This window comes from Zootoca vivipara, chromosome 13 (assembly GCF_965207765.1).
Source record: "Zootoca vivipara chromosome 13, rZooViv2.hap1.1, whole genome shotgun sequence".
Taxonomy (NCBI): domain Eukaryota; kingdom Metazoa; phylum Chordata; class Lepidosauria; order Squamata; family Lacertidae; genus Zootoca; species Zootoca vivipara.
In genome coordinates, this window is record NC_142596.1 from 9,148,774 (window position 1) to 9,165,711 (window position 16,938).

Below are 16,938 nucleotides of genomic sequence, written 5' to 3' on the forward strand. Positions count from 1 at the left end.
TGAAATGTCACCCCCCTCAGGGAGGGCCCCTGGGGCACTCCACCCCCATCGCCCCCCCTTCCTACACCCCTGGGTGAGGCCCCTCTCCCAGCTGTGTGTTAGTGGGCAGAGACAAAAGGGTGTCAGTTTGGATTATGTAAGCATCAGGGTGGATTGGTTTTGCAAGCTTAAGAGGGGGGCCAGGGAGAAGGCGGTCATGCTTCAGAGAGGGTCAGACACAATGTTTGGGGTCTTTTGGAATCCAACATCCTGCCTGCAAGATGTTGACAGACTCCAACTTCTACCATCTCAGACTCCTAGTATTTTTGCTGGCATTTTCTAAGTATCTTAAAGCAGTGTTAACGGAGGAAGCAGTTCACTAGTAGTAAGAACCACTGACTTTTGCTGTGGGGTGATCGAAATGGGAGAGATATTCCCGCCAAATGCTCAATTTATGGATAAAAAGTAGAGAGGCCTTACTAAAACCCAACAGCCCAATAGCACAACACCCGATCCCCCCTAATTTTAATCAAATAATGACCCACACAGCCTTTGAAAAGCATTAGCACCCCAAAAATAAGTGTAATTCCACCACTGTTACCAACTTTACCTATAACTGTGGGGAGGTGGCAGAAGAGTAATGGTGGGGACCCTGTAGTTTTTCAGATGCTGTTGAAATCCCACTCCCATCAGCCCAATCCAGCATTTGTCAGGGATAATGGGAGTTTGGGGTCCAACAGCATCTGGAGGGCCACAGGCCCCCATCTCTGTCGGAGAGGTTCAAGGTTCCTCAGTCAGCACTCTGAGGATGTGCATATCTGCTATATGGATATTGGGCCCCACCATCAAAACATCCCAGGAAGATTGGTTAATCAGTGAACACGCTCTTGCATACTTCAGCACATGCAAAAGAGGGAATTCCCTTTCCCACCAGATTGCCAGCTGTTGATGGACCATGCTTCCTGCTAGTGAACTTCTTCACTGTCTGCCACTTCTGTCCCAAAGCAATTCACTAATGCATGAATGCAGCACTGGAAGTGGGAGGCTGTGAGTTGCCATAATAGTATTCCAATTCCCCCCTGTCACTCCTTATGAAGACAAATAATTCCTGCAAACTTAGTTTGCCTTGCCTTTTCTCTGAATATTCTCGCTCCTCTCCTGTGTCATTCCTCCTGACCTTTCTGCCCTGAGCTGCCAGTGTTTCTTCGCACTTCCCTCCTGATTGCTACGGGGACTGGCACACCTCCTGGGTGGCTGCTAAATGGTTCACTGTTCCATCAGCATGGATTCTCCCTGGAACAGTATATTTATAGAGCCAAATATTGTTTTAATAATAGCTGTGACTTTCGTTTGGCAAACATTATTAAGGAACTCTGTAGAACTGGTGATCCTACCCTCAGGAATTAATCATATACCAGCCGGGCTGCTTTGTGTGATAATATTAAGACATCTGCTGATCTGCATATTGCATGGGGAGTCGACCTGTACCAGAGGCCACAGATAGCACATGGCAGATCAAGGGGTTCATGCACAGTCCTGGTTTCTATGTGTTTTCATGCAAGGTTTCAGAACAGGCAATTTGAATATTTAGGCTAGTTTAAAGGGGTTAAAACTGTGGTTCATGCGGCGTTTATGGACATCTGTGCCAATCGATTCTGCTTAGCATATTTTTAATGACTGTACCAATTCCCGTTTGTTATAATAAATTGCTTGAATAATACTCAGCAGTATTCTTCTCTGATTCCACGATGTTCCGATTTCCTGGCATGCTCCTGTCTCAAAGTCAAGGGGCCCCGAAAGGAAGGCATGAGAGAACTGTAGGTTTGTGTGTAAGTGCCACACTTCAGCACAGGTGCAAAGGGATTGTGCCGGCAAGGAGCATGGGTTGTTGTTGTTGTTTAGTTGTGTCTGACTCTTTGTGACCCCATGGACCAGAGCATGCCAGGCACTCCTGTCCTCCACTGCCTCCCGCAGTTTGGTCAAACTCATGTTGGTAGCTTCGAGAACACTCTCCAACCATCTCGTCCTCCGTCGCCCCTTCTCCTTGTGCCCTCCAATCTTCCCCCTTTCTTCTCTTCTCATGAGGTGGTCAAGGTATTGGAGCCTCAGCTTCAGGATCTGTCCTTCCAGTGAGCACTCAGGGCTGATTTCCTTCAGAATGGATAGGTTTGATCTTCCTGCAGTCCATGGGACTCTCAAGAGTCTCCTCCAGCACCATAATACAAATCTGGTAAACTATTTATAGATAAATAGGTAGAGACTCTGTAAGTATTGTCCTGGTGCTTTTGCTAGCGATTTGCTCAGAGACCCCTCTATCAAAGCCAGAAGCAGCTGGGGGGAAATGGCTTGACGGATGATAATCACTTCCATTTTTTTTCATGGAGACAAAGGAGCTGCTTTATTCTAGTTCAGACTGTTGGTCTATCTAGTTTGATACTATGTACTTAGGTATCAATTTTCCGGGTCTTTCACATCACTGCTAATTGGATCCTTTTTTAAAAACTAGAGCCATTAGGGATGGATGGAACCTGGAACCCTTTAAGTGCAAAGCATGTGCTCTCCTACTAAGCTACAATAAAGGTAAAGGTAAAGGGACCCCTGACCATTAGGTCCAGTCGTGACCGACTCTGGGGTTGCACGCTCATCTCACATTATTGGCCAAGGGAGCCAGCGTATAGCTTCCAGGTCATGTGACCAGCATGACAAAGCTGCTTCTGGCAAACCAAAGCAGCACACGGAAACACCGTTTACCTTCCCGCTGTAGCGGTTCCTATTTATCTACTTGCATTTTGACGTGCTTTCGAACTGCTAGGTTGGCAGGAGCTGGGACCGAGCAACGGGAGCTCACCCCGTCACAGGGATTTGAACCACTGACCTTCTGATCAGCAAGTCCTAGGCTCAGTGGTTTAACCCACAGCACCATCTGGGTCCCTAGACTAAGCTACAATACAACCCCTTGATTAATAGAACCATACAGTTGGAAGGGACCCCAAGGTTCATCTTGCCCAGCCCCATGCAATGCAGAAATCTCAACTACAGTGCAACAATAAAACGCCAACAGCATGACAACCCACGAATCTGTTTTGATTTAAATGGTTTGGTATACTAAGCCAATTTACAAGGCAGGTTCAAAGCTTTTGGGATACAATATTTCCAAGCCAGTTCTGCCAAGTTATAACGTCCAACATAGACAGAACTGAAGATGCATCGGCGGGGGCTGGGTTAAGGGACAGAGGTGGCAGGGCTCATTTCCGAAGGGTAGGAACCCTGAGGTATGCCCCATCGAGCTAACTCAGCATGGCAGCAGATTATACCCTTTAGTAGGGCTGTGCACACCCACCTCGATCCAATTCATGCCCCCATCTGGTGCTTTGGAGTGTCCCCAATTGAACCTGGGACAATCCAGGGCCAACATAACCTAGTTCTTGTCCTGGGGGGCTTGCAGAGGATTTAATTAGGGGTTTCAACTCCAATTAAACATGCAGTTGGGAGGAGGGGGGAGGAGGATACACACACAGGGTGCCTGCATGCATTTCCTTCCTCCTCCTCCTCTCCTTGACCCACCTACTTTGACAGCTGTGGATCGCTCTGGGCTGACTTGATACTACTCAGGACAATCCAGGGTGGCCTCAGCCCACTCCAGGTGAGTCTTGGGTCAACCTGAATTGACCTGATTCTGTTCAGAACGTGAGATTTGGCCAGAGCCTGTGCAGAGATTATTCTTTAGTACAGAAGGGGATAGAACCAAGCTGCAAAGATGCAATCGGAATGAATGCAAGTGTCAACAATCTGGGCTTTAATGGCAAGCAACTTTTGCTTTCAACCCAAAACCCTGAGTGAGATTGCCTAGGTCTGAGCCTAATAACTGCTGTAGAATGGAAACGTTGGAAGCAGAGCTGGCCCAATACATTTTGCTGCCTGAGGCAAAGGACAAGATGGTGTCCCTCCCCCATTCCACATGCGGAAGCCAATTGAATTAGCAGTTGAACCTTATTTCTGCGCTGGTGACAGGACAGCATATTCTGCATCACTGGAAAGCAGCAGTCTATCTTAGCAGAGAGAAACAATATTCTCCCCTCCTGTGATTCCCAACAACTGAGGCCGGTCCTACCTTTAGGTGGAGGTCGACAGTGTTACTCTGGCTAATCCAGCTCCAATGAAAAGCAGAAGCCTACAGTTGGTTGGCAAGTTTCGAACAGTACTCTAGGAACTGCAGTTATATTGAAACTGGGGTATGGATTTTAACATGCATCATGCTGCATCCTTCCCCTCCTTAACCCCCAGATTTGCTTTCTGTGTATTCTGCTCCAGTAGCTAGGCTTTCTTGCAGGAAAAATGGTATGAATAGCAACACTATTCAAATGAATATTTTCCCCCAAAACTCACTTTGAATGTTCAATTGCAGCGATTCCCATAGCAACTTGATTCTCAGCCAGTAGGAAAGTGGAATGTTGACCACATGATTCCCACACGTCCTATGAAAAGGTTGGCAGTTCTGAATAACAAGCATTGCTAAACAAGCAGCTGACTGGCGAACCAGAGAGATCAGAAAATTTCAAGGGGGGGATTATCCATGAACTTGATAGCTAACAAAGTGGACAATGGACAAAAACGCTTGTGCAAGAAACACAGGATGGGCATGCCTACATCAGATGTATATTTATTGAGATTTAGCACACTTAGGAACATAGGAATCTGCCTTGTACTGAGTCAGGCCATTGGTCTATCCAGCTTAGTATTGTCATACTGACCTGCAGTGACTCTTCACAGTTTCAGGAAGGAGACTTTCCCAGTCTTGTCTGGAGATGCCAGGGATTGAACGCAAGATCAGGCCAGTATCCCATCGAATCCAGCATCTTGTTCTTACAGCATCTAATGAGAAGCCCATGGAACAATCCACAAGGACAAGCCAAGCACCCTCCCCACCTGTGATTCCCACCTGCAAATTTACTGCTTCCAAAAGGGAAGGCAAAACATAACCATCATGGTTAGTAGGCATGGATAGCCTCATCCTCCATGAATTTGTCTAAGCTTCTTTTAAAACAATCTAAGTTGGGGGCTGGCACCACCTCTTGTGGGAGTGAGTTCCATACCCTGTGTGAAAAATATTATTTTGTCTGTCCCGAACCTTTCAACATTCAGCTTCACTGGAGTTCTTCTTTCTGAATTTTTTCTTTCTCCTGAAGTTTCCCAAAATTTCACACATACATTTCAATACATAATAAAACCCTTTTTATTATTATTAAACACCTTTTCCACGGTGTTTCTGTTTCTCTCCCCTTGTCTTCTATCTCTTAAACCTTAAGAAAACTGCTATAATCATTAATCCCTTCTGTTGCTCATAGTTCAAATCTTGCTCACGTGTTCATCATATAAGAATATTTCTTTAAATAATCCAGAAAGGCTTTCCATTCTTCCACAAAACCTTCATCATTACGGTCTCTTATTTTAGCTGTTAACTTTGCCAGTTCTGCATAATCTACCACCTTGCTTATCCATCCTTTTTAGAGGGTATTTCTGCCTCTTTCCATTTTTGTGCGTAGAGAGAATCCTAGCTGCAGTTGTAACATACATAAACAGCTCGATCATATTTTTGGTGACTTCTGTCCCTATGATCCCTAAAAGAAAAGTTCCAGGTTTTTCTGGGATTGTTGTTTTAAACATTATTCTTTTTTTTAGTCTTATCATATATTATCTCCCAAAATGCCCTCGCTTTCTTGCAAGGCCACCACATATGAAAAAAAGTAACCATCTAACTGGTTATACTTCCAACAGTTAATAGGGACCTTCTTATACATTTTAGCCAATTTATTAGGTGTTAAATGCCATCTATACAACTGGGTGGTCCTGAGTTCTAACATTTTGAGAGGGGAGCAAAGCTTCTCCCGGCCCACTGTCTTCTCACCATGAATAATTCCGTACTCCTCTATCGCGTCTCCTTTGGGACCTTCTGCATGCAAAGCAAATACCCTACCACTGAACCATGACCCTTTCCCGCGACTCAGTGTACTCTACAAGGTACGCCGGCCCTGCATCAATTGCATTGATAAATAAGGAAACAGCCAGTGAATATCTCATGAGCAAAGGGGGGAAATGGAAGAAGCACATTGTTATGTACTGAGCTGAATTATAGAACAATGGGATCCAGAATCAGCAGTCTGATTGGTCCGCAGGAGTCACCCAATCCAACTCCAGGTGGAAGTGAATCCGCAACCTGATTGGCCTGCAGGAGCAGCCAATCAGGCGGCTGGCAGAAGTGAATCCGCAACCTGATTGGCCTGCAGGAGCAGCCAATCAGGCTGCTGGCAGAAGTCAATCCACAAACTGATTGGCCCACAGGTGTAGCCCTGAAGTAGCCAATCACGCAAAGCCCATTGTGTAAATAATGTATATAAGCAGATGGTTTTGGGAAAGGGGCATTCTTCTCTTCTTCTCCTTGATGACTATGAGCTGAATAAAGAGCATGAAATTCACTCTCGACTCCGAGTATATTTCACACATCCTTCAATATCAGTGGTTTTGAACGTTGACTACAGCCCGTAGACTAGATTTGGAGAATGTGCCCTCTGTGACAATAAAAATAGAGTACTGCAGAGTTCCTGAGATAATACTGATCCTGTCTCATGACAGGTAAAAAAAGAAAAAAGCAACAAGGTGTTTACTAATAAAAGAAAACGGGCTTGCGTCCCCAAAAAGGGCTGTTGTTATGAACAACCTTTCACCCACTTTGTGTCCATCTCTTTCCTTTTCTCATAGAGATGACACCAAGCTTTTTATAGGGGCCAGAGGTCAAACTGGAGGCTCGGGAGGAGGCGGCAAAAGCAACAGCTCTGTCAAGAGCTGTCAGTGGAAGTGCGAAGTCCGAGAACTGACACCAGCAGCCACCATGAGAGCCAGCGACTCTCCCCAGGCTGCGTGGGATAGATGGAGCCACGCTCTGGGGAGATGCTGCTGACATCTCAGCTGGAAATTTCTCGGTAAGCATGATCTGTGCAGGGGACAGCAGGGCTGGTGTACATGCCTCTCTCGGTCCCACTCATTCTATTTGGGGTTATGCATGCTGAAAAAGCGAGAGAGAGAGGATGGGTTTGTTTTTTGGCTCTGTGAAGCTCACTGCAAGACTGATAAAGGACCAGATATATTGCCCCACAGAGAGCAAATGTAGAATCGGGGCTCGCATCTGCTCAACTGAAGCCTCGTTTCTGATTTTGGCATTTGCAGAGGGTTACCTCTATATTTATGGGATGTGGGTGGCGCTATAGTCTAAACCGCTGAGCCTAGGGCTTGCCGATCGGAAGGTCAGTGGTTCGAATCCCCACGATGAGGTGAGCTCCCATTGCTCGGTCCCTGCTCCTCCCCACTTAGCAATTCTAAAGCACATAGTGCAAGTAGATAAATAGGTACCGCTCTGGCGGGAAGGTAAACGGCATTTCCGTGTGCTGCTCTGGTTCGCCAGAAGCAGCTTAATCATGCTGGCCACATGACCTGGAAGCTTTACGCTGGCTCCCTCGGCCAGTAAAGCGAGACGAGCGCCGCAACTCCAGAGTCGTCCATGACTGGACCTAATGGTCAGGGGTCCCTTTACCAAGTTTCATTACTGGGGATGGGGAAGAAATCTGATCCCATTAGCATTGAAAGACAACTTTATCTATTGTCACATTTTCTAACAAAAATGCAGCCATCCTATATTTGCAATGCAGTTCTCTAGCCAAGTAAGGTGTACAAAAATGCATATATGAGGGTAAAATGTGCACACATTAGAGAAAATAACATACAAAGCTTTGTTCTATTGAGGGAAATGCTTTGCAAAATGTGTATACAGTGGTACCTCGGTTTACAAACAGTCCCGTTTATGAATGCCTCCATTTACGAATGCCGCAGGCCCAGAAGTGTTTACATCCGGGTTCCGTGGCATCAGATGCGCAGATGCGATTGCACACCTCGCGCATGCGCAGAAGCGATCTGCGCAGTGCCCACGTGCACAGAAGTACTCTATCGGCACTTTACGCAAGCGCAGAAGCGTGCCTTCGGGGAGCGAGAGCCTCCGTTTACGAACGCCTCCGTGGAACGGATCACGTTCGTAAACCGAGGTTCCACTGTATTAGGCAAAATTGCATGGAAATGTTGGTCAATTTTCATGAGCACACTTTTAAAAAATTCACAAACTGTTGTGGAAATGGGGAAAGCTCAACTTAAGCTGGGGGGGGGACTGAGGGGAAAAACAATAAAATTTACAGATTTGCCCAGTTCTATTCTTTCTACAGCCGTGGTGTCTAGAAACCAGTTAAAAAACAAAGGAAATTGGAGTTCACTCAATCCTGCAGGGATGACCCAGTTTCTACATTAGGGCAAGGATGCAGAGTGCAATTAGTCATTTAAGGTGCTCTTTTAGTCCCGTACATTACAGTCTTAATCTCTGAACTTACATTCTCTTTTAGTTCTATAGTGGTTGTTTTATCACCCACATCTCTTCTCTTTTGCATGCCAGTCACTCTCAATTCCACTTTCCCCATTCTGCTCATCCCTCTCCCCTAATGCTCTTGTGTAATGTGACAGATCGTGAAGCTGAGGCTCTAATACTTTGGCCACCTCATGAGAAGAGAAGAATCCTTGGAAAAGACCCTGATGTTGGGAAAGGTTGAGGGCACTAGGAGAAGGGGACGATAGATAGAGGACGAGATGGTTGGACAGTGTTCTCGAAGCTACGAACATGAGTTTGACCAAACTGCGGGAGGCAGTGGAAGACAGGGATGCCTGGCGTGCTCTGGTCCATGGGGTCACGAAGAGTCGGACACGACTAAACGACTAAACAACAACAACAATGTGTAATCCCTGTGTTACAACAGGCTAAACAAAAGTGGGGGGGAAACCCAGACCAACGAAAATCCAAAAGGGTGTGTGTCTCAAATCTCAGAAAGAATTTCATTAATTGGAGAAAGGGATCTCTCATTAATTCATGGGGCTGTAAAGTAGGGATTGAGCTGAAATGTCATCTAGGGTTGTCTCAAATGTAGTGCTAAATTAAATTCGCTTTGCGGGATAAGTGTTGCGAAGGTGGAACATTGTGGCACAAGGGGAAACACAAGTATGTTAGCAAGGATGGCTGTGCAACAGAAGGCACAACAAGAAACAGCTGCTGTGCAACAAGAACCGGGTCTTCTGCAAGAGAAAAAACACAATTACATCGCCAAGAATTGTTGTACATTGGATTGCGCAAAAAAAAAAGCCAGCTGTTACGCAACAAGCTTCTATTAGCACCACTGCCACACTGGTTTCCCTTGCTGGTGATCTTTAAACTCTGTTATCCACTGGCACAAGGAATCTTGCACTACTGGACAGAGAACATTGGATATGGTTCTTAGGTTCAGAAAGATTAAGCAGGACCGTGCATCTCCAACCAATGAAATCTAAGAAGAGCCCCCTTCTGGATCAGGGCAAAGGTCAAGCCAGTCCAGCACCATGTTCTCATGATGGTCGCAGTCAGGATCAGAGAGCAGCAGCAGCATTCTCCCCACTAGTGCTTCTCAGCAAGTGTGATTCAGAGGATGCTGCCTCTGACATTGGAGGTAGAGAATCGTCATTATGGCTAAAAGCTGTGGGAATGTACACAGGAAATACTCTGTGGGAATGTACACAGGAAACACTCTGTGGGAATGTACAAATGGAGTTCTCTGTGTAAGGCACAGGTTTATTGGGGGTAATCAATCAAGTGACCACTGGCGCCAGCCTATCTGTTTACACATCTTCCTTGTTTGTATGAGTCATGTATAGGTTAAAAGGTTAATGTTTTTTACGAGGAGAGAATCCGCAATAAAGGAGCTGAGGCTGAGAGGCAGTCAGCACTCTGCTCATGCTCTCTATCTGAAACTCTTGACTCTCGTCTCATGATTTCCTCGCACCTAAGAGTCGGCTGGTTCTCCGACAAGTGGTGCCCCGTGTGAGGCTCAAAAGTTCTACGCCATTGTTGAAAGGACGCACGTCGTGGTCCTGCATCAGCTACTCACCCGCCCGGCAAGGGTTTAGACGTCTACCTCATCTTAGGATCCCCGGTGAGTTAGCTCCCAGCTGTTGCTTATCTTTCTCTTCCTGCATTTACAATGGGCTCTTCGCTTTCTGTGCCACAGAAACGTTTTCTTAAAGACTTAAAATACCTGCTGACTTCTAACAATCAGCATGCCTCAGAAGACGATCTCATTGCTTTTATTCATACTGCTTATGAGCACTGTCCATGGTTTCCGGAGGATGGAACTTGGGAATTAGATTTTTGGGACAAACTTGGTGAACATTTTCATGGTCATCCCAGCATTGGGGTCCGTGTCTTAACAACTTGGGGGAAAATAAGAGCATGCTTGGCACTACTGACGCCAAAGAATATCTGTCTGGCAGCTGCTTCAAGCCTCCCCTCTGCACCGCCCGCATGCACGCCCCCCCCACTGAAGCCTTCTGTTTATCCAGCATTGCCTGCCCCCATGCCCCCTGGTCCGGACCCACCTAATTTAACTCCGCCAGGACAACAGCAACTTTCTTTGTCTGCCACCCCACCCCCTCCAGCCTATGTCTCTCAGGTTTTGCCTGCATTTCAAAGTACCATGCCCACTGTGAAGCAGGAGGGGGGGAATACTACAAAGCTCCAGGAATCTCTTAAAGCAGCAGCTCCTTTGCTGGCTTTTGATTCTACTGAAATGTCAGCTGCTTATCCTGTGATTGTGCATGGGGGTGGGGCACCACGGCACGAGCAATTTGAACTCCGATACATCAAAGAATTGTATCAGTCAGTAAGAGACAATGGATTGCATTCCCCGTATACTCTTGGTCTCTTTGGCACTATTTTTCAACAGCAATTATTGCCAGAGGATATCAAATTACTGGCTAGAACAGTGCTCAAACCAAATCAAATGATAATTTTTATGCAAAGTTGGACCTGGGCTTGTCAACGCCGGGTCCATGATATCCAAACAAATTTGAATAATGCTGCACAGGCAGCACATGCCAATGCCGTTGCAGCCTTGGCAGCAGGGGCACCCCCCTCCCTCCCCCTGTTATGTTAACACCTGGAGACGTCCTGGATGGTCTCACAGGGGCTGGGAATTTTTTAACAACTGCACAGCAATTGGCCCTGGATCCTCAGTATTGGGACGCCACCGTTTCAGCTGCCCAGGAGGCTTTGATGTCTGTTCCAGATGAGATGTTAGAAAAGGGGGGGCGATGGGGGAGTGTGCGGCAAGGACCCACTGAACCTTATGGCGCTTTCATAGATAGACTGTACAATACCCTCAAGCGCCAAGTACAGGATGTAGCGGCACAGGAAGTAATCATACGGCAATTAGCCTTTGATAATGCCAATGAAGACTGTAAACAAGCTCTGCGCCCCCTGGTGGCTACACCTAATGTGGCAATAGCCGACATGTTAAAAGCCTGCCAATCAATTGGTTCGGAATCCCACAAAGCAAAATTGCTTGCCGCTGCGCTATCCCCAGCTGTGAATCCAGCAGCAGGTAGAGTGTGCTTCAACTGTGGAAAAATTGGACATTTTAAATCGCAGTGTAGGCTGGGGGTTTCAAGCAATCGCAATCAGCGGCAGCCTAGCACCAAATGTCCTAAATGCAGGAAAGGCTACCATTGGGCAAATCAGTGTCGCTCAAACCCCCCTGAAGGGGGAAGGAACCAATTACAACAGGACGCAGCCTCTTCTCAGCCGCCGGGAAACTGCCAGCCGGGCCCTCCCCGGGCCCAGGCAAACTAATGGGGACTGTATCGGAACTAGTACTTGTTCAGGATGAGCATTATCAAATTCCCTTTTGCCCTCGGCGAATACACGTGCTGGCAGCTGGTTTTTCTATTGAAAATGACAGTTCTTACCTTGTCCTACCTCTACCCCCGGCTCAACAGGCTGGTGTGCACGCGGTGCCTAGTATTTTGAAGGGGTCTGACTGCACAATCGATACCTATTCAGACCGTATCACTCGCTTACGTTCTGGCACCGCGGTAGCACGGGTAATTTTATTGCCTGATCTCATGCTCCAGAAACAAAGGGAACCTTTTGTGGGGGCTGCACTCCCCCTTTCACCAACAGACCGCCCTACCCTTGCTCTTACAATGGGCGGCCGCAATGTCACGGGTGTTTTGGACTCTGGGGCGGATGTTACTGTTATAGCCAGAAAGGATTGGCCTCCGGCTTGGCCCACGGAACCTGCTGCTGCTGTGGCAGGGGTGGGTGGAAATGCCGCCACGCAACGCAGCTGTCAGCCAATCTGCTTCCAAAGCCCCACAGGACTGACCATTACTTTGTACCCGTTGGTTATGGACCTGCCAGTTTCCCTCTGGGGGCGGGACTTGCTTTCGGCCGCTGATACAACTCTGCATACAAATTTATGCTAAGGGCCGCCCCTGCTATGCCCACCATGCAGCTCCAAATCCATTGGCTGACTGACGATCCTGTTTGGGTGGATCAGTGGCCATTGACGAAGGAGAAATTGGCAGCGGCGGCCCGATTAGTGCAGGAACAACTTGATTTGGGCCATGTTGAACCTAGCTCCTCCCCCTGGAACACCCCTATTTTCGTCATCAAAAAACGCAACGGGAAATGGCGCCTCCTGCAGGACTTGCGTATCGTAAATTTGCAAATGCAGCCAATGGGAAAGCTGCAGCAGGGGGTCCCTAACCCGAACTTGCTTCCCAAGGACTTTAAAATGATTGTGATTGATTTAAAGGACTGTTTCTTTACCATACCCTTAGCGGAGCAAGACAAGCAGCGATTTGCTTTTACACTGCCTGCGTTAAACAACTCTCAGCCTGCCCAACGCTTTCAGTGGGCGTGTCTTCCGCAGGGCATGCGCAATTCACCAGTTTTATGTCAACATTTTGTGGATCTTGCCCTTCGTCCTTTCAGACAGCGCCACCCACTGGCGTTTTGTTATCATTACATGGATGATATATTGCTGGCCGATAAAGACATTCCTGAAACGTGGGTGCAAGAATTGACAGAGGATCTCACCTCTGCAGGGCTTAAAATCGCCCCGGAAAAAATTCAACGCACCCTGCCTATCACATACTTGGGACACAAGGTTACGCAACAAGCAGCATCCCCTCTGATACCGCAGTTGCATTTCCCAGCGGTACTCCGCCTGGTGGATTTACAGCAGCTGTTAGGACATTTGAATTGGGCAAAATCATACATAGACCTGCCTACATGTGTACTATCACCTTTGTATAATGCCCTGAAAGGACATAAGCAACCGGCGGACATCATACCGGTAACCCAGGATATGGATTCAGCCCTGGCAACGATTAATCACCATTTGCAAAAATCTATGGTGGACCGCCTGGATTCCACAGGACCTTTGTCATTGGCAGTCTTTGCCACCAAACTACTGCCTACAGCAGTTCTTTACAGGCCATCAGACTTCTCCCTATCTCGCGTCTGCCTAGTTGAATGGTTACATTTGCCCCACACACCACCGCGAAACGTATATACTTCTCCAGCTGCTGTTATGGACATTGTCATCAAGGGAAGACAACGTGCTGTGGCATTGACAGGAATGGATGTGGAAGCTATTTTCCTACCTTTTTCACAAGACGAGGTTCAGCATTTGCTAACCATGTCCACTTGTACTCAGGTGGCATTAGCAGACTTTGTTGGAAGGATTTTGCATAATCCGCCCACTGACTCACGACTTACTTTTCTTTCCTCTGTCTCCTATTCCCTCCGTTCCCTGTGCTCTCCCACTCCCATCCCCTCTGCTCTCACCCTCTTCACAGATGGGACCAAAACGAGGGGGGTGGTTGTGTGGCGGGAGGAGGGGGCCTGGAAGACAAGATTTACTACGGAGCAGAAATCCGCTCAGCGTTCTGAATTGGCTGCGGTGATTTTGGCATTTGATCTGTTTCAGAATGTGCAATTTAACCTGATTGTTGATACTCAGTATGTCTCCAGACTTTTAACATCCTTGCCTCTAGCATACATTACACCTGCTCTGGATGATGATTTGTTGCAATTGTTTCTCTCTTTGCAGCGTCTGCTACAGGCTCGTAGCCACTCCTTTTTCGTGGCCCACCTGCATTCTCATTCTAATCTGCCAGGATTTCTGGCACATGGCAATGCTGTAGCAGATGCTGCTTTGAAGCAAGAGCGGGTCTTTTCTTTGTTTTCTGACCCTCTGCTGAGCCATGCCACCTTTCATCAATCTGCCAAAGTTCTAGCCAAGTCTTTTCGAATACCAATTTCTCAGGCACGAGACGTTGTCTCGCAATGTTCTTCTTGTTCTAAAGCCCCTACCATGATTCCTTTTGATGCTGTCAATCCCAGAGGGATTGCCCCTCTCTCAATTTGGCAAATGGATGTCACTCTCACCCAATTGTTAGCCCCTTTTTCGAAACTGCACCTCACGGTGGACACGTCTTCGGGCTTCATCTGGGCGACGCCCTTAAAAGGGGAGACAGCCAGGCACGTAATACAGCACACTCTGCGCTGTTTTTCAGTCATGGGAAAGCCTAGCAGCATCAAAACGGATAATGGCCCAGCGTACATTTCTAAGCGATTTTCTGATTTCTGTAAATTGTGGAATGTGAAATTAACTCATGGTATTCCTTTTAATTCTACAGGACAAGCAATTGTTGAGCGAGCGCATTCAACTTTTAAATCTCTGCTTTTTAAGCAACTAAGTGGAAAGAACGCTCCTATTGTTGAAATTCCTAACATTGTGCATCAAGTGCTCTTTACTTTGAATCATCTTTTATACCCGCATAATAAGCAGCATACTCCTGCAGAATTACATTTTAGAAAAGAGGAGGAGCTGCCTCGCCCCCTTGTGTCTTTCAGGAAACTTCCGGATCCAGCATGGCGTGGCCCTGTACCGCTGATTACCTGGGGACGCGGATACGCCGCGGTAGATATCGATGGGGACCCTCTGTGGGTGCCAGCACGTTGTGTACGACCCTGGCGATCATCTACAGTTTCTTCTTCAGCCCAGTCGTCGCAGATCCCGCAGAGGGAGGAGGCAGACCTTTCTACACTCTTTCTGGAGGACAGCGCCTGTCACCCGGTCTGAAACACCATGGCACCTGGCGGCATCGTGCTCTAAATATGGCTGCACTCCGTCAAGATCACCTTCCATCTATTCGATCTGCAAGCCATAATCGCTCTAGGCGTGCTGCCATTTTACAGAAGTATCAAAGACCTGACTCTTATCATTCCATATGGAATAATAATACCTATGTACAGGATATTTCTCAGTTTGCGAAATTGCTTAACTATTCTGATTGTTGGATTTGCTTACATATTCCCCCGCAGTCACAACATTCGGGTATATTACTGCATGGTATTCCTATTAATGATTCTTTTAGAATTAGTAATAATATGAGAGATAATCGTATTAGTTCACCCCCTGTTATATTATCATTATTAGAAGTAGCTCCACGATGTTTTCGCTTTAATCACGATAGTAGCAGATTTTTAGGTCATTATCCTTATTGTAATTGGACTTATGAGTATGTTAATGGTAGCTCTTGTTTTCTTAACGTCACTACCCAAAGCGGCAGGCCCAAGGTAACAATTAATAATGTTACCAGATACATGACATATTACCAACAGGCTACATGCCGTGATTTTTATTTATGGTTTGATTGGATGAAGAAGAGTTCGAAATCCACATGCGTGTTACAACGAAATCTGTGGCTTTTGTGTGGTAAGAAAGCATACAAAGAGATTCCCTCTGCTTTTTCAGGGACTTGCACTCTAGGGGTAGTGATACCACTGGTGTATAAGTTAGATGCTCTTCCTCGCACCCGCTTGCGCAATAAACGCGAAGTCGATGCCCCTATAACTCAATATACTGATACTCAGATAGCTCGCAGTATTTTTCCATCACTAGGAGTCGCAATGAATTATAGGGATTTGCATCGTTTAGCTAACTGGACAGAGGCTTTGTTCAACGAAACAATTAAAGGCATGAAGTTGATCAATACAGAATTACAGGAGGTCCGTGAAGTCTCGCTTCAAAATAGATATGTTTTGGATATTATTTTAGCAGCTAAGGGAGGCGTATGTGCTTTGATACATAGTCATTGTTGCATGTATGTGCAAGATAATGGTCCTAACATTACTCATACTATACAAGAAATGGAGAACTTGGTGGCTGCACGGCCCTTGCAACCTGCCGTGGGTTTTGATCCATGGGAATGGCTGTTGTCTTGGTTGCCTAACGGTGCCTGGGTCAGGAAAACACTTTTGATGCTTATAGGATTAGCCTGTGGCTTGGTTATGTTATGTTGCTGCATTCAATGTTTACCCTCCCTCTTTGGTCAATGCATGACCTGGTTTCAGGCTGCACGCCCCTCCACTGGAATTTCACGTGGAGCCTTCGTTGCGAGGTATCAGCGACTCCCTATCGAGGCTTCCGATGAGTTGATTAACCCTGTTGCTTAAAAATAAAAAGAAAGAGGTGATGTGGGAATGTACACAGGAAATACTCTGTGGGAATGTACACAGGAAACACTCTGTGGGAATGTACAAATGGAGTTCTCTGTGTAAGGCACAGGTTTATTGGGGGTAATCAATCAAGTGACCACTGGCGCCAGCCTATCTGTTTACACATCTTCCTTGTTTGTATGAGTCATGTATAGGTTAAAAGGTTAATGTTTTTTACGAGGAGAGAATCCGCAATAAAGGAGCTGAGGCTGAGAGGCAGTCAGCACTCTGCTCATGCTCTCTATCTGAAACTCTTGACTCTCGTCTCATGATTTCCTCGCACCTAAGAGTCGGCTGGTTCTCCGACAAAAAGCCACCAGCATCACAACATTCAGGTATGTGTGAATGCTGAAGGGCAGCTGCATTTCAGTTTGCATATTGGTTTTTGGAAGTGTGAATTATGTAGGTTTGTATGAAATTGCAAACTGGAGGGGGGACTCCCTGCATCATCATCATCATCATCATCATCATTATTTGATTTATTCCCCACCCAT

The 16,938-nt window shown here is 46.7% G+C and overlaps 1 protein-coding gene and 1 pseudogene across 1 annotated transcript; both read left to right on the plus strand.

Annotated features, from left to right (window-relative positions):
• Positions 1-9,578: 9,578 nt before the first annotated feature.
• LOC148683625 (uncharacterized) lies at positions 9,579-16,695 on the plus strand. Its single transcript, XM_088656700.1, has 2 exons — positions 9,579-10,028; positions 14,581-16,695. The coding sequence occupies exon 2, from the start codon at positions 14,816-14,818 to the stop codon at positions 16,400-16,402; it is 1,587 nt and encodes a 528-aa protein (XP_088512826.1). The 5' UTR covers positions 9,579-10,028; positions 14,581-14,815; the 3' UTR covers positions 16,403-16,695.
• Positions 10,035-12,914, plus strand: LOC148683626 (endogenous retrovirus group K member 5 Gag polyprotein-like; annotated as a pseudogene).
• Positions 16,696-16,938: the final 243 nt, after the last annotated feature.

What these genes read in the sequence shown, in the direction of transcription:
- LOC148683625 (XM_088656700.1), top strand. Translation starts at nt 14,816, where the DNA reads ATGGCGTGGCCCTGTACCGCTGATTACCTGGGGACGCGGATACGCCGC.